Below are 18,350 nucleotides of genomic sequence, written 5' to 3'. Positions count from 1 at the left end.
GGCTGTTTTGTATCGGTCTGCCTGTTGGGATATTTCTGCTGTCTGTAGGAGCTGGAGGCAGACCACAGGTTTTGCTCTGAGCCTGGGGCTAAATGAGTCCAATGTTCCCCAAAGTTCTCTGAAATACTCTGAAAACACTACTGCAGCCTTCATAGAGCAGATCTTAATTGTGTTGAGAAAGATAGTGATAAATCCCCTATTTTTTTTTTTTTTTGAGATGTTGTCAAATACTTCGGATGCTCAAAAAAGTTTTAATTAGTCTTTGCCAGAAAGTTCACTATCTTTTACTGTGACTCAAAGGATGCAGAACAAGCTCTTGTGCACAGTCTGTTTCAGAGTGACTCTCCACCGTCACGCTTTTGAACAGAAGTGAACATGAGGCAGCTCAAGGTACTTCACCTAGTTTGATTTGAAAATGTTCAAAGTTATTTAAAACATTTTCAGGGTAATATGTTTGTTATCTGCTGGGTCAGGCTCTTTGCCTGAGACAGCTCTCAGAATCTATGGAGTCATCTTAGGCAGAGTTGCATTGGAGGCAGCTCAACCTCATGTGCTTGCCTCAGGAAGACCATCAGAGGAGCCAGTAGCAGAGCTGTTCAAAAGTGTCAAGTGCGGCTCTGTTTGGCTGCATGCTGCTCCCCTTAGGAAGGACCACATGGCACATTGTGTGCACATGTACATGCGTATCTATATGTGCGTGTGTGTGTACACATATTTATACTTATGCTTATGTATGTATACGCTGTGAACGTCCTGTGTTGTGCAGGTTTGATGGCAGTTAGGTGGATGTCATGAGGCTTGTGGTCTGCAGTCTCACCTGCCAGCTGCAAGGGTGGAAAAAGAACTTCATAAACAGGATGATGTGGCAGGGAGGAGGCAAATGTGGCAGGCAGGGCAGTGTCTCCTTGTATACTTGGGGAAAAGCAGGCAGATGCTGGGTGAGCTGCCTGAGCTCGTCCGGGAGCTGGCAGCCAGCAGTGCCCAGGTCCCCAGTGCTCTTCAGCCATGCTGTGCCTGCGGGCCCAGTTCGTGTGAAGACGCATGCACACCTGCACACCCCAAGCACCTTGCAAGCAGAGCTCCTTCCCAGGAACCAGCTGGGTACCTCAGCCAGAATCTTCTCCGTGTGTCCTGACACCTTTTCTGGCCATGTAAACCACCATTTGCCTCTTCTTTCCCAGGAGATATCCTTCTGCCTTTGTCGTTTTTGGAACCCGCTTGCTGCGGGGACGCGGCCACCTCTGCAGACAGGGATGTGGCTGGAGGCACAGGGACAAGTCCACGGGGGCCAACTGGTGGCCTCGTGGCCACCAGAGCCCATTCCTGCCAGTGGTGCCGTGGGCCCTCGGCCCTCCCCTGGGCTTCTGGGTAGAAAACAAGGGATTTGCCCTTACCTCATTCCCCAGCGGTGTCCCCCGTGTTTCACGCCCATGGCGAGTCAACGTCCACCTAATGGTAAGTGTAAGTAAACGTTACTGGGAGCCTGGTCGACACCGGCAGTTAACCACCTCGGCCTGCTCCGCGCCGGCAGCGCCGGCCGTCTGCACTGGCGGCGCAGGGAGAGGTCTCGACATCTGCTCGTGCAGGAGTGGTGTTGAAGGGAAGCATTGTGTGTTTTCCGCGGCAGTTCCCATGCGGAGGTGATGAAAAGTGTGTGTTTTGGCAAATCTTTTGTTTTATTGTGGTGGCTTGCGGCGGGGCAGCTCCTAGCAGCCGCTGCTTTGACAAAGCACCAGAGGATTCTGTTAAAAAGTTGTGTTTAGTAATTGTAGTCGTCGTGTCAGACCATAACTGACTTGGAGCTGAAGGATTTTTGCGAGATGAGTAGCTGTGCCAGCAGGGACCCAAGTCTCCTGGGCCAGCCGCGCTCTCATTAAGATTTGCCGCTAGCCGTGGCGGTGTTCGGCAAGTATGTGACGTGCATGCTGTTATTGTATGCTTGGCTTGTCAGCCTGCAGCTTTCTGACACTCACTTATGTCACTCTTTATTCAGAGAGGAAGAAGCTTTTGATAATTTGACAAGACAAGCTCTTAAACGATCTAGGTCATGGCCTTCACTGTCTGTGATTGTGAACATATTTCCTGAAAGCCCTGTCACTCATCACAGCTACATTTTCTCCCGGGGAGCCGCAGGCCCGTCCCGGTCTCCTGTCAGCGCGTGCATTTTGGTTATTCATACGCCAAATACAGTAGCAGGGTTTTTCCTTCCCTTTTGCAAATGCTCGCATGTTAGCGAGGCTAATCCTCTCCCCCGCGCCGCGCTCCCAGCAGGGCCGCCGTCGAGGGCCCTCTCGGCGCAAGGCAGACGACCGGCCAAGGGGAGCGGAAAGGAGGAAAGGCCGCTTAGTGCTGTTTTTGTGTTTGCTCATTGTTGTGGAAATATGAGAACTGGTGGCAAGGGCCTTGTCTATTGAGCACTCGAGTCCTGGTCTGCTGTCAGGGGCTGTTTGAGATTGAGTGTTTTATTTTCTTTGATGTTCACGTTTGAGAATAGGGAAGTGGGAATTAAACAACAGATGCATTAAGCCGTTGTTCTGGTAAAACAATAATTAGCACCTGATAAAATTCAATACGGGTCAAAATGTGCAGCAACCAGTCTTGATTCATCTGGTGTGGTAGCCTTGGCTGGATCAGGCTCGGATATGAACAATCGCCCTTCCAAAGTAACTGAGTGTGGAACACAACAAAACCAACACGGGTTTGGGAAAATCAGTTGCCCGGCCCTTGTGCAGCAAAAGGCACGCGACGTAGGGAAAGGTGTGGGGAAGTACACCTCGCCGGTGCTTCCTGCAGCTGTACCGCTTTTAGGAATAGGCACCTTTTGTGCCGGTACATCTAAATGCTAGTAAGGTCAGACCACTGGGGCAGGAAATAAATGCAATTTTATTTTAATGTAGTTCATCACACTGCCATCGTACTTGTATACCACAAGGGCTTTTCTTTAAATGAGGACCATTCATGGTTAAGTACTTTTAAATAAATAAGAAAAATCTCAGGTTCGGTGATTGTTGTATTTGGTTATGCTCTCTTCCATAGCAAACCTCTTTGCTTCATTTGAGAAGCCAGTATTCAGTAGTAATTGTTAATTACAGTTTTTGTCATTCCGTGATAGAAGATGCAGACAATAACGCTGAGCTGATGCAAGGTAATAGGACTCCTCGTTAAAAGCATTGTTTCTAAAAAGCTGTTGTTTAGCCAGGCATCTGTTTTCGACTATTGTATTCAACTTCAGAAGTTCGTAAGTGATCATTGTGAGGATGGAAAGTATTACACCGAATCACCATCTGAATGAAGAAATATGCTGGGCCAATTTTCCCTTACTACCTTCTTCCCACCTCCCTTAAGTTTTCCCACAGCCTTAAAATATCCTTAAAGACAGCGATGATAAAACCTGCCTCTGGATAGCACTGCTGAGGGGTTGGGACTGTGCCTCTTCCAGTGTTTTGGTAAGAGCTGTGCCAACTGCAGCTTCCTTCTCTGAGTGGCACATTTTCGCTAAAGTGATCTCTTTGTGTCCAGAGCGGAAAAAAAAAAAAAAAAAAAAAAAAGAAAAAGAAACAAAGCAAACAAACAAACTATTATTCAAAAATAAAGTAATTTTTGTATTATTATTAAATAGCTGCTGTGTGAGTAAAGGTCATATCACAGAGTGGCATTTTGCCAGTATATGACAACTCATTGATTGCGATTTTTCAACCATATTAGTCTGGGGACACTGTGGTAATCGAAAACTATCCAGAACTAATGTATAAATAACTGCCTGCTATCCCTGTGCTAAACCAGCAGAAGCCTCATGTACGGTTGAAGCCTTTTACAGGTTTGAGAGAGGAGGCAAGGTCTTTGATACAGTATTTTTGTACGCCAGCGAGTGTTTATATATTGCGCCTCTGAATGCTGTGTAAGTTAGCGAAGGAGGAAAATCCTTTTGTTTGCACTCGAAGACGGCTCGAGTGTGTTCAAACTGTCAAATGCTGAAGTCTGTTCCTCTGTGAGAAATGTGATGTACTTCACACATTTTCTTTACAGAAATATTAATATAAAACTCAAATATTTACATGCAGTATTTGAGTAAGAGGAGAAATGTCGAACCATTACACAGAACAGATTGTAGATTTTTCTCCAGAAAATTGTGTTACTGACGGAATGAATAATAAATAATATCATTTCCATCACATCCGGGAAAAACATACTGTATATGCCATAGGGTGACTGTCAAAAACTAGGATTATTTTTTGAGAGGTTCAGTTGCTAATATTGGTTGTTGGGTGGGGGTTTTTTAATTAACATGCTCTGTCAGAATAAAAGAAGGCAAGAATTTAGGCATGGGCAAAAAATTTATTCAAAATCTAAAGAAATGTTAATAGTACTCATTTGCAAGTAGTCATGAGGCTTCAATGTTTGAAATTGGAGCTACAGCATATTATGTAGAAGCCACAGAATAACTAATATTTCTTCTTAAAATACTGAAAATTGAGATTGGCAAACCAAATTGCTAATTGTTCAAGTGATTAAGGACTTATTTTAATAAAAGGGTAAATGTTTTAAACAAAAGTGAAAGACCTCCGTTGGAGTCACTGTGTGCACAGTCTCTTAAAGACTAAAATGGCCAACTGACAAAGTACCACTATTTCTGCGTCTGCTTGTGGCTTGGGGGCCATAGCAGAAGGCAGAACTATTGTAAATTTTGTGGAAGTATTAAGAACCCTTGAGAAAGTAACCTCTGTCTTGTTGATCGTTAACATATTCTGATTTTGTTTAAAGAAGAAGATCCACATTTTCCTCTTTTCTGTCCCTTGTGTATTCCTCAGGTCTGTTGTGTTGTTGCTGCGATTCAAAAATCTGCTCTGCAAAATTTTTTACAAAGGGCTGCACTTACAAGTTTGTGTGCAAGTCTGGCAAGTTTGAAAAAAAAAATCTAAAAAAAAATCAAACAGGCCATTGTAAAAATAGAAACATTAAAGCAATCTGTTATGCTTCTTGTTTACAACTCATCTGACATTAGGCTACTGAGGATTATTACATGTAACAATTATATTTTGATTAGGGTAGAAATAGGTACAAAAATACTAAAATATTTCTGTTCCTACGTGAAAGGAAGGTACCTTGTGATTTAATTTCCAAAACATTATGTAAATTTAAAATGTCAGAAAATGTAGAATTTAAATTCATTTCTGTTTGTTTTGCAACATTAATACTTATTACAGTTAAGAGCACGTTACTCTCCCAAACTTCTAACCTTCAGAGAAGAAGGGGAGAGAGAAAACTGTTACTGGCTTTCTGACAATGGCAGGGAGTGTGTTAAACCAGTGTAAAATTCAATTAAACTGTCTAGCCAGGTTTTTGAAGCTGAAATGCAGACCCTTTCAGTTAAGCTTCTTATTTTCCTGTGACCGACACCGGTGGATACTGTGTTATGCCAAAACCAACAGGCTGTAAAGCACCTTGTTTCATGCTCCTAGCTGATCAATATTTTTATTTTCCAGGCTTGCCCAGAAATATGGAGGCAGTATCACCTAACAGTAAGTAGAAACACCTTTTTTATTTTCTCCTACACCCAACCTATTTACTCTTCTGTGAACTGCTGACCATAAAATATAGACAAGCATCTTCTGTGAGAAGATAATAAACATCTGAAGAGTTTTTGAACTGAGGAATGCGATGAAACACTGTCACTATTTTTTAAACATCTTTAGAACTTACGATTTCGTTTTAATACTGTAATCATTAAATGAATGCCTTGCAGCCCTCTCTCCTCTCAGTGACCACATTTACACATATAAAGAGGGTTAAATTTTAAGTTGAGATGCATAGCAGAAGCAATAATCCCATCTCACATATCCCAGATGCTGGTAATTAATCACTGCGTGTGACAAAGCTTTCTCTTTAAATGAGTAAAATAAATCCCAGCTAGAGTGGAGATGTTAGTTTGAACAAATGCACTTTGTAAACTTTTGCAGATAATTTCTAGTTGGTAAGGACGTAGCTATAACTTCTTCTTTGCCCTCATTACTTGATCTTTAGCCCTTGAAACAAGAAAATAAAACTTTGTGAACTGTACCAGTGTATTACTTAAGGTTTTTCCTCGTATGTAAAATAGAGATAAAAATAAAACAAAATGCGTATAAAATTGGCTAATGTTGAAACCTGGAACAATGTTTAACTGGTTAAGACAACATTCATTGGATTGGTATTACAAATCTGAATATATTCATTTATCAAGTTATTATACATAAAAACACCTTTAAAGATTAGGATTTTTGCTGTTCATCTGAATCTTTGATGTCATTACTGTCCACATCAGCCTCGTGTGTATTTAGCTGTTGTAGATAATTAATCACTGCTGTCCATTGAAACAAAGTAGAAAAGTTTGTCCACAACTTTTCTTCATGGGTCTTTGGTGGGGGCTTTTTTCTTTTGAGGAATAAATGGGATGTGCTTTGTAATTTGTTGCCTCCACCTCTTCACGGTAGTGGAATGCTCTTTTTTCTGTTTTTGCTTCTAAATTCAATGAGTAGGAGAAATCAGTGCTTAAAACCTCTTGCTTGTGCTTTCTGCATAATGATTTTAAAACAAAGATCTGCTTTGGAAATCCCGCACCCTTTCTGAGCATTTACTTTTATTTTAAACAGAATTGGTATGGACTTTAAAAAAAAAATTATGAGCAAAAGATGCATTCACTGTGTATTTTTGTTTGCTTTTTTAAAATTGCATGAAGGAAAAAGGTAAATACTGTCTTTCATTATAATCCCTAAGGGTGCATGTAAAAACGATTTCTGAAATGTTTATGATATTTGGAATCTAATAATCAGATAGGTATATTATATGCAGTAATATGCTGGGTTCTGGTTTTTACTGAGGTATAAGATTTAATTCAATTTTAGTCTTGCTTGCCATTGAAAATGCCTCAAAAAGTGAGTTGCAATCAGCACTTAGAAAATATTTATTTTTGTAAAAAAAGGGGGAGGGAGCTTAAACCAGACCAAGTGGGTTTTAGGGCAGTATTTGAGGTACCTGAGGTAGAAAATTTTATCTGTGAATTTTGTAGAAAGTGTTTGGAGTTTACACTTTACTTAGCAAAAAGCTAACAACATTTGTCAAAACAAGCACTCGTTAGGAAATGTAGTAGTTACGAATATAAGTGTATTATTAAAAGTACCCGTTTGGAAATTCTTAGTGCATTTTAGGGACATTTTGAAATGTGGACACACAAAGACAAACTGACATGGGGTCAGTCCCTAGCTACTGATAAATAACTTTTATCTTGCAGTGAACTGCAAATTATCTGCAAATAATCCTCATTTCTGATAAGCGGGAAATGCTTTGCACGTCTCCATTTTTTGCATGGGAAGACTCACTTTGACTCAAAGTTACATTGTCAGTACAATGTACAAAGTCAGATTAAGCCTGGAATTTAAAAATTTGCGTGTAAAATAAGTTATAGCTCAAGAAACCGTATTATCTGAATTGTTTAAATGTGTGAGTCCCAGCTTTTGTTATCAGTTTAAATATTCCCTTTTGCACCCAAAGCAGAACAGAAGCAAATAATGCTCTCTTGCAAGAATCAAAACTTCTACCTTAGAATAATGTGGATTATATATATATTTATAGAATTGCAACTAAAAAGTCGAGATCTTTTACTCTTATATCAGCGTAGTAGTATTTCACTATAGAAATCGGTTTATAATGTTTCTAGTTTAGAATAAGTATTTCTGTACAAGCAGGATAACAGTTAAAAGAAAAATACTAGAAGTTTAAAAAAAAAGTACTATTGTTGTTGTGCCGCAGAGGCTGCCTGATTATTAGCAAACAGGCGAAGGCTACAGTGAGTTTTTCCTGTGCTTTAGCCATGGATGCAACCTCTAGTTTTAAATTGATTTTGGTAAATTGGTCGTGAGCATCACACATGCAGGTACACGTAAGCGCAAATAAAATGAGGCATTTGGGTTTGTAATAAAAGACCGTTTTTATAGCGTCGCTTACAGCCAGCCATTACAAAGTTTGTCTCAGTGTTTTGCATTATATAAAGTATTCTTAGTTAATTACTGTGAATGCTAGTGAAAAACCACACAGCCTTCCACCTTTCTCTTTTGTGAAGCTTTTGGTGATTTTATTCATTATCTGGCTCTTTCCTAAGAGATGGACTGCCATCTATTGACTTCTTGAAGTCCCTGCACAGAAGCGTGGATTGACTAGAACAATGACTAAATAATAAATCCATTCTGCTGTTATGGGTGGTGGTAGGTTTTTGTTTACATTAGCTGTGGTGACAAATTTTGGCACATTACAAATAATTTGTTGTATGGGTAGAAATGTCTTATTCCAACCAAAATACGCTGCCAGTGCAAGAAATCTTGCAAGCAGTTGAAATGGCAAAAAGGATTATAAGCAGAATATTTTAATTTGCCTTTTGATAGAAAAAAGATTATCGTATTGTATTCAGTGGAGACTAAATTTAAAGACTCTCTGATAATCAAAGCTTTATAAGTGGATGAAGTTAGTTTCTTTAAACTTGTTCTTTCAACTCGGTTAACTAAAATTATTCTGCAAAAAACCAATCAAAGCCAGCAGAACAATCCAATTCCCATAGTGGTTTAAAATAATATTTAATAACCTCTTTAAGATGGTGATTTAAAACTTTTACAAATCATTTTCATTGTGCCTGCTCTCTATGCATTTCTCTTATATCAGAAAAGAGAAATTATGTTTGTCAAAACATATTTTAAGTTTTTCTTCATACAGGTATCTATTAGCAATAAATACATCTGTTTTGATACCGCTTTCGTTTATCAGAGGGGTTGTTATCAAATCAAGTAATAACATAAGGATTTTGTTGATAGATCCAGGACAAAACAGTTTTGATCGTAGCTTACTGCAGTGTAAATAATAATACGTGTGATTTTTTAACAGCCAAGGCATTTGAAGGTCTTTTAAAGCTCTTTGTTCTAGATTATTAGGAAGCTTAGCTTACAACTTTGCCTTCCTAAAGCCAGATGCCCCACAAACCCAGAGAAGTAAGGTCTGTGCTCTAAAGGACATGCCATCACATCCCCTTTTCATCTTAAGGATGTTGAGGGTAATCATACCAGTGTTTTTCCACCCTCAGAATGCTTGGCTCTTTCCCTTTCTCTTGTCATTTCGGATTTCAGCTATAAAGATAGAGACATTTACTGAATACTTCGTACTCAAACGGAGGCCAGTTTATAGCTCTTTAATTACAAAAAAAAAAGTTGTCAGTGGAAAAACTTGTAAGATGAAGGAACACTGCGATTCTCATTCATTTGGTGCAGTTTTGCACTTTATTCTTAAGAAAATACAATAGCATGCCCCTGAGTTTGATCTGCTGCCCGACGGCCTGACTGCGTGTCCGGTGGCAGCTCCATTTCAGGTAGGTCTGCGCGCTGGAGGAGAGGAGCAATCAATCGCCCACGCCCCAGGCTTGGGGGCTCAGTGCGGGGTCTGTTCTGCAGGGGACAGCCCTTCTCTCTAAGAACAGGAGTGGCTGTAGGTGTAGGCAGCTGGGGGCCTTGGCAGGATTGGGGCTGGCCTTCCGTGGGGGCACCGTGCTGTGGAAGGGAGCAGCTCGCGTTCTGTGCCCGAGCCGGCGGACGGGACCTCAGGTCCAGACCCTCTCCCATCCCCTAGGTCATCCTGGGGCTTCGCCACTGGAGTGACACGATGAAACCAAGGGTGGATATTGCGCCGTTGTGAGCAGTCGCATTTCCACCCAGCAGATGACATCACTGGAGAACAACAAGGAAATTTATTTTTAGCGCGTAGCAGCCCATGTTTTGCTTCAGGCGTGAAGCTGCACTTCTTCTGTGTGAGTCCCCCTGAAGTGTAACTGGGACCCCTCCTGCGCGGTGGTGCTGGTGAAGACGCACAAATGGCCATCTCCGTATTTTGATATAAAATGGAATATGTGCTGTCCACGTCGATCTCCCTATGTCTGCTGCACGGCTTCATTGTTCAGAGGGACTCATGGCATACAAGCACCAACGTAGCCAGCCCAGCTCAGGAGCAAGATGTGATACAATAATCAACTATGAATTAACGTTGCAAGTGTTAGTGTCTTCTTCAGTAAATATCTACAGAGTAGTGAAATCCTGTCCCTAAAATGGGCAGAGCGCAATTTTTATTTTCCTGATGTGTTTCTCAGTGTAGATGCATATGTTAAAAAACAAATTCTGCTCGGACTAGGTGTTTTCTTTCTGTTCGTTTTTAATAACCTCTTCCTCCCTCTGTGCTGCTCTGTCCGTAAGGACTCCTTCCCCCATCCCCTACCTTCGCCAGTCTCATTTATATTAAAACTCCTAGGCCAAGATGGCCACCAACAGAGTTTTAGAACCATCAGAATTTTTAACTAGCAGAAGCTATCATTTAACATGCTTTTTGACAGTTTGTTAATCTTACTTTTAATCCACTTACATAAAAGAAGGTGAAACAGGAATTGGCTGTTTTGGCCTCTGTGCGTAAAAGACATAAAGGGACAATGCGTCTTTTGTGTTTAAATTTTGCGCTCGGGTTTCTTTGTGTGCATTATTAAAATTCCTCATGGCCTGCCACGTTTTTCCTGGAATGAAAACGTAAGCAGTGCTGCTTAAAGACAATTTATGTCCTTTAAAATGTGACTTTGAGAAAGAAAGAGTTTCAAATACAACTTTGGCAAAAAATATTTAAGCTTGAGAGATAAAGCATCCGGTTTCCAGAGAAGCTTTGTAGGTTTTGTGTGGTGAGGGAAAGGGTGGGTTTAGGAGTATTTTCAGAAGATTAAGCCCGACTTCCCCGTGCTCAGGGACGGGCTGCTGCAGTGGCTGTGAAGATGGCTGTGGTGCCAGCTCCCCAGACTTTGCGTGACGCAGGGCTGCCGACCACGAGATAGTTGCCTTCATGTTCAGTATTTCAGCACTTGACCAGTTTCTGTCCAGGTTTTTTAAGGTTATTTCTGTTAACTCTAGTAAAAATACCACTTTGTTTATGCGCTAGACAGTGCATTTTTTCATATGTTGGAGTCACAGGGCAGGCCCTTCTGTGTTAACACCCCAGTAGCCATTCAGTGGGATATTTCACAGGGAAGGCAACCCAGAATTCCTGGGGATATGAATTTAGGGTAAGGCTGACTCTGCCTGCCGTGGACTGTAGGGCAGCCCAAGCACCTGGAGCGTGACGGTGTCCCCGTTCTTGCCCTTGAGGGAAGGGTGCTTTTGGTGTGCGGGCTCATGAAGATGTCTTACTCTCTGAAAACACACACTGGCCTCTGTAGCCAGGGCAGGAGGTAGGGCAGATCTTAGACAAGAACTGGCAGATATTTTGCTTTTCAGTTATCTGCTTGCATTGTTCAAGCCTGAGCCTCACCGCTTTTGCAAGTGCCGTCCTGTGGCAGAGGTGCTTCTGAGATGTCTGCCTGCCCTGCACAGTTGTCCTGATGAACACAGGTACATTAGAGGGGGTTTGGTACACTGCCTCGAGGGTCTCTTGGATTGTATTTTACATTGTGTTTATTTTCCCCTACTAATTATAATTTGTCCCGTGCTACTGTTCTGAGTTTCAGATATTTTTGAGGCTATCAGAAACCTAAACCCAAAATCATTTTCTGTTACTAAGAAATCGTGGTTCACAAAAGGCAGTATTCTTTCTGATAGGTTTTTTTTTAGAGAAAACAAAGGGAATTTCAGGTCCTGGAATAAGTGTAAGTTTATGACTACAAAGATATGCTATAGCTTTCAGTACAAAAGAGTGCTAGATAAGAGTTCTTTCCCAATTTTTACTTGAAAACTGTATTTAAAAGGTTACGGGAGAAAGAAGTAGCTTCAACAACCTTATATAGATACAAAAAATACTGTTTAGACTTTGCCTTTTAATGAAAATGTTGGTCTTAACTCACACCCCTGGCCAGTTATGAATACCGAATAATTAGGGCTGGTGTGCCGGTTAAGGGGGAAGTTCAGACTGGTTGTCTGTAAAATGCCAACATGTCTTTGCACCTGCGCTTTCTTCCCTGGGAAGGAGCGGCAGTGTCTGGGTACCTCTTCTGTGCAGAGGACGGATCCCTCATTGGTGCCTGCTCTGGCAGTCCAGGGTCATGGTCGTTACACCAGGTCAGCGTCCGGCTCTTGGCAGGCCACACGAGAAAGCCACAGGCTTCTGCGCGGACCGGAGGGGCCTTTTTGGGTGGGCTGTGTACCCTTCCAGCAGCACGCTCCTCAGCTGCTACTTAGCTGAATCGTGTGAGCATGGTAGAAAGCATGCCTGCTTTCTCTGACATTTGCCTGTCTCATGCTCTTCCCCACCTGTGTCCTCAGAAAATAAAATAAAAGGTGCTTTTAAATAGGGCATTAAAGACTGATTACTGACCAGAAATTGCATTTTGGTGTATTTCTGAGCGCAGTCTGGAACTGAGAGGAAAGAAAAAGCTTGTCCATCTGAACCGAGTAATTTCCGTTCTCTGATTTTGGGGTTCAAATAACCTCGTCAAAGCGTTTCTCTGTGAGAACTGGCATCCTTCAGAGAATCCCTGACTTCAGTATGCACATTATCGTTACTTAAGGAATTCTGTGTTTTCTGCAAAAGCAATTCCTTTTGGGCCTGCCTTTAAGTGGGAAAAAAAGAAGAGCAGGGGATGGAAACAAAAAGGTGGTGGAAATTAATATATTTTAATATTTTGAATGTTTAAAGCTATGGTTAGCTAACCTTTGAGTGCCCTGGAAGCTGTTTGTGCGGTCCTTGATGTTTTTGCAGCACTGTGCCCGCAGTCCCGGCAGCGAGGTGTGCTCCTGGCTGGAGAGTGACCGGAGAGAGTCTCTCCCTCCCACCAAACTCCCGGGCAGGAGTTGCTGGTTCTCAGCACAGAAACTGCCACACGCCTTTCTCCTTTACCCCACACGCGCCAGAACTGTTGTGCGTGTCATTGCAATGCACCAAAGTATCACAAAGATGGGTGGTTGGTTAATGAAACAGAGAACGGGATAATCATGGTAAGATTCATTGCTGAAATGCCTCCCCATCATACACGTAACCGCAGTTGTTTTAAGGGAAAAGATTAAGATGATCTTTTCTTTCATGCTTACAGATTTGGTAAAAATTTTCACCTCTCTTTCCTTTAGTTTGAAAAGGTGAACCTATGTGATCATTCAAATAATTTTTTCTATTTCAAGTATTAACCATCTAAATAAGGAAAATAGAATTTTCAAGCTAAAGTGAGATTTCCAATGCATTTTAAAAACAGGCTTTTATTTGAGAAAAAAAAATAAATATTTCTGTGCCCTTTTCTGCAGTAAATTTTGTTTATGAATATTCATCTTAAAGTTCCTATATTCTTGAAAATTGTTCCTCTGAACTTGTTTTCTCAGTTTTGTTAGAACTTAGAGTCAGTTTCAGCATTCCACAGGAAACCAAAAATTACCTGTGATCTATCAGACATTTTAAAACATTAAAAAATTACACTTTCACATAGGTAACATAAAATGTGTTTTGGTGCACGTTGTATTGCAAGGTGGAGAAAGCGTAAGATGTTAGTAGAGCGTAACTCTCCATGAGCCGTTTGCACATATGTCCTGACTAGGAACGGCATTTTGCTTGTCAAATGTCCGCTCAGCAGCCGCTTGTGAATTATGTGCTTTAGTAGTACCGAAACCGATGCATTTTATCGTACAAATGCTTTGCACGTTAAAATGTCGCAGGTATTTAGCAACAGCAGCCTATGGAGCTCTGCGCTGGCAGCAGCCTATGTGATCGTCCGTGTCGCTGCCAGACCTGCTGGTTCATCTTGTCAATGATCCGTGTGCTCGGAGCAGCCAGGAGCTCATGCCGGTTAGACGGTAACTTTCTCAAGTTATGCTTGATCATGTTAATAATCTACGGATTAGGATTTCCTAAAAGTATTCACTGATTTAATTCCGAGAGGGTCTATCATGTCAATAATATTAATACATCTTGTTAGGTCCTGTCATGTGAATAGAAAAGTTCCTATGCCCGTGACAGAATTATCCTGATTTTGATTTCAAATTTTGAAAAATCAAGCATAAAGGGAATTAAAAGGAACCAAAGACCCATATAAAGTGATGAGTAGCATAGAGCCATTTTCTGTAAGTAGGTGCGATCTTGCTGCAGTACTGGAGAAGTCTCGGAGCAGTGGTTGATTTGCATGATGTATGCTATAGTACCCACATACGGCAAAAGAAGGTGGCATCCCTCAGAATTCCCTGCTTCAGGGGAGTGAAGTTAGGCCTTCAGTTTTAACTTCATTTTTGAATGCTGAATTTGGATTAAATTAACATTTGACAAGCATACCCCAGTGGCCGTGAGCGTGGCTCTGAAACGGGCACAGCCACCCCCCCCCATACGTCACTGATGCTGGCAGCACCTCGCAACAGAACAGCTCGTGGTAGCACTGCCTTGGCTGGTCATCTCACCCCTGCCCAAAGCTGGTGAACTTTTACTTGCTGCTCCATTAGGTATTTTCCTCTGCAGCCCAGCCCATACCTGGCTTGACGAGGCCCTTTTCACTGGTCCCTCCACGGTGCCTCTGCAGTGCGGACGGGGCTGCAGTGATGCTGCCCAGCATGGGGTGGCACGGCAGTGATGCTGCCCAGTGTGACACGACAATGATGCTGCCCAGTGTGGGGTGGCACGGCAGTGATGCTGCCCGGGGTGGGGTGGCACAACAGTGATGCTGCCCGATGTGGGGTGACACGGCAGTGGTGCTGCCTGGTGTGGGGTGACACGGCAGTGACGCTGCCCGGGGTGGGGTGGCACGGCAGCGATGCTGCCCAGCGTGTGGTGGCACAGCAGTGATGCTGCCCAGCGTGTGGTGGCACAGCAGTGATGCTGCCTGGTGTGGGGTGACACGGCAGTGATGCTGCCTGGTGTGGCACGGCAGCACTGTGGGCAGGGGCATGGCAGAGGCTTTGACTCTCCACAGACAGGAGGGGCAACACTTACAGGAAGAGCTGCTATTTTTGCAATAGACCCAGTGATGTATTTGCAAGAAATGGACGGTCACTGCCTGACTTCAAAGTTGCCCATAGTCAGCATCGAGTCCCAAAGCTGCTTGTCTTTTTTTTTCTTTTTCTTTCTTTTTTCCTCCTCTCAAACTTGCAATTTCTCTGCCTGTAGTAACTACTCATCTTGTAGCTAACAGAAAGTAATTTCATGTTGTTTCTTCACTATACAGTTAATTCTCTCTCTAAAGTATATTTGTAACTTCCTTCGTCACTTAAAAAATGAAGTGGTGAGTGCCTGTGCACGAGCAGACACAGTGAAGGATTTCTGTGGACTATGTGATAACCCTGAAATATCTTCTGCTTTAAAATTAATTGCTCTGGATTTGCACGTGATACCTAGTTTCTGTCTGACTTATTTTGATGGCAGATGAGACCCTGGTTAAATTAATTCTGCTTTTCTGATGATGGGGAAGAGAGGGGAAATAATAGCACTGAGGTACTCAGAAGCTGGTTTGAGGAAAACAGGTTTGATTAATGGCATATTTAAGTGATGTGAGAGAGCAGAAACCTGAAATCTTTGGATACATTTTTAGACATTGTAGACTATTCAGAAAGTCCCCCATCATCGTGAAGTAAAAACTTTATGGAATTGAGACTGATTTAAAAAAATACATGTGCAAGAAGGACATGGAAAAGCTTTTGTGCGTTAATGGTTGTGTATAAGCTGTCAGACATTTCTTCAAGGACATATTCTGGATGAATGTCACTTGTTATAAAGCTAGGTAAAAATAATTATGGTATTACTGAATATATATGAAGCTCTTAAATGGCGAACACATTAAAAAATTATGAGGAAATTGATATACATTAATACATTGGTAATGTAAGTGAAATGCTTCTATAAAATTATCCATCAGTAAAGGATGCTGCAGTTTGAAGCCTAGCTGCTAGGAAGTTTAAAGAAAAAAGCTCGAATTATTGTTTATTTAGAATGTACCCCGGCAAAAACTTGCTTCTAACAAACTGGTGCACCACTGTCTTGGCATCTCGTGTCCTCCAGCAGCACCGTGTTTTTTCTGTGTTTACTTCAATTTTAGCTGTGATCAGAAATCGCCTCAAAGTAAATATCGGTTAAGAATACTCCCCTAAGAAAGTTATTTCAAATGTGGTACTTCCTCCTTCTGCATCTGACGGTGAAAGGTGATTAGTAGACGACATAAAGGTTAAAGAGAGAGAGAAAGGAAGCTGTAAATCATGTAGAATGACAGTAAAAATTAAAACCTTGGGGTTTGTTGGGCTCCCCAGTGTATTAGCTAATAAATATAACCCTGCTTTAGTTCTGTTCATCTTCTGATTTTCCAGGCTTTGCAAATGTTTGTGTTCAGATTAATGTATAAATGTGTGTGTAAGTATGCATACACTTAGCGCCTGCCCGCGCACTCCTCGGGCGCGTATGCCCAGGCACGTACATAGCGGCGTTTGGCGAGTCCCCTCATAAACATTCGAGTAAAATATACGTGTCCCCGTGCACGAGTCTCCTCCTCCTCCTCCCTCCCTGCCTCTTCCTTCCCCGCGCGCCCACCTCCCCCACCCCACTTCAAAGCTTGTGGTCCTTTTTCCATCCTTGTACTAAAAGGTTTCTTTGTAAGCCAGGCCATTTGTCCATCATTGTTTGGGGTCCAAACAGTGGTAAAATACCCTGTCACCGATCCAGAGTGCTGTGAATGGCAGCTTCTCTCCGGACAATTGGCGGTGGTGCCGAGAAATATTCCTGAGAGGATTATTTAACCTTTCAATTTAGGGGGCACAAAGCCTGGCTGATTAATGAACTTTCTGATGGGCGCTGATAAGCGGATCTATTTCTTTATTTCCTCTAAAAGTGATTCCTTCTCCTGTCCCATATTACTATAATCTTAAACATAAAATGTGGCAAATAGATTAAAAAACAGCACTAAAGAGTTTATCTGGCTGGCAAACTGAAGGAGCTAAATTAAAATTGGTAATGAAAGCAGTGGCTGAGCCCTGTATATGGTTTTTAAATGCGCTGTGTATTTTGAAGAGACTTATTCTCCAGCTTGCCTGGTAATGACTGCTTTTGGTGCACAGTCCGGGGCTGGCTTCTGTTATCCCCCCAAAAAAATGAGTTGTGTTATCTGGATGACTGCAGACACATATGCATCCCCCTTTCTCACTGCATGGGCAGACAAGGTCGATAGCATTACAAGGTATTTGTGGCAGTGCTTGTTTCAGTTTTCAGAGCTGCCAGTTTTCAGCCAGATTTGAATTACAAAAGAAGAAGCTGGCATGAAAATTGAAAGGGTTTATCGGCTAGTCTGAAGCCTCATAGCACATTGCTTATTTATGCAGTCCATTTGCACCAGGAAATGTGAAAAGGAAATACATTTTAAAAATAAGGTCATAAAGGCCCAGATGTGTTTAAGATGGCAAATAAAATATAGATACCTATAATATCTTTCCAGGAAACGATTTCACTTAATGTTGCACGTTACTTCAGAGGAGCATTTATGTTAGCATCATAAATTTGTGCATTTGTGTCACTGTATAGATAGTCTCTGGGGATTAAGAAGGAAGTGTTTGCTAACTTACTTTAAAATTAAAATAGAAGACAGATAGGTTTGTAGTTTGAGAGCTACATCAGAAATAGTTGAAGTTTAATGCACCGACCTCTTTAAATAACGTTTTGCATTCCGTGTAAAATTAGCCATGGACGACTGGATAGATGCCACCACCTTTGGAGAAAATTGGGATGCCTTTTAAACCATGAAGATTTTGAGGCATTCAGGGATTGCATTGTTGTTATCCTTACTATCTTGCATATATTCATTTTCTCTATGAACTTGAGATTTTTTTTTTGTCCATTTTTCAGAAAGGACTTTTTGAATTAATATTTTAGGGGGTTTTTTTCTGCTTGTAAGAGTATCAAAAGATTACATTAATTTCTTTTAAATGTATAATATTGTACGTTTTGTTTCTTCCTTCAACATTTTCACACAGTTGATTGTAGATGCTATTTGCATGTATTTAAAATGCATTATAGAAATGTCTTATTTCTGTAGAGAGCGACCACTTTGCAGTGCTTGTACTGCGGACTGAACAAGTTAAATTCTTTCTTTTGGGAAAGGCTTGGGTTTTACAGACCGTTCAATCAAAAAATAAAATTTTGTCCATTGAGTTGTAATTTCATGTGTATCGTGTACTTCAAAAAACCCCACCAAGCCTAAAAGTTTAATTAGATCACTGTTTTCTTGGTTATTTCGCTGTGTTTTGTTGATACCCAAAAGGGTGGAAAGAATGTTGTTACAAAGACATGTAGTAAACTCAGTTACAAGGTGTGATTTGTGGAGAGATACTCAGGTGCGACCTCCGCAACTCCTGTGGAGGAGCAAGATT

The 18,350-nt window shown here is 41.6% G+C and overlaps 1 protein-coding gene across 1 annotated transcript in view; it reads left to right on the top strand.

Moving 5' to 3' along the window:
• Positions 1-18,350, top strand: part of ZCCHC7 (zinc finger CCHC-type containing 7) — a 110,715-nt gene that overhangs the window by 81,014 nt on the left and 11,351 nt on the right. Inside the window, exon 5 of the mRNA XM_086479825.1 lies at positions 5,484-5,519. Within this exon, the coding sequence (XP_086335951.1) occupies positions 5,484-5,519 (36 nt within the window). The remainder of the gene's footprint in view (positions 1-5,483; positions 5,520-18,350) is intronic.

This window comes from Leptosomus discolor, chromosome Z (assembly GCF_034619465.1).
Source record: "Leptosomus discolor isolate bLepDis1 chromosome Z, bLepDis1.hap2, whole genome shotgun sequence".
NCBI classification, from domain to species: domain Eukaryota; kingdom Metazoa; phylum Chordata; class Aves; order Leptosomiformes; family Leptosomidae; genus Leptosomus; species Leptosomus discolor.
Note: the sequence above shows the minus strand (reverse complement) of the source record. Positions and strands in the feature narration are given on the sequence as shown.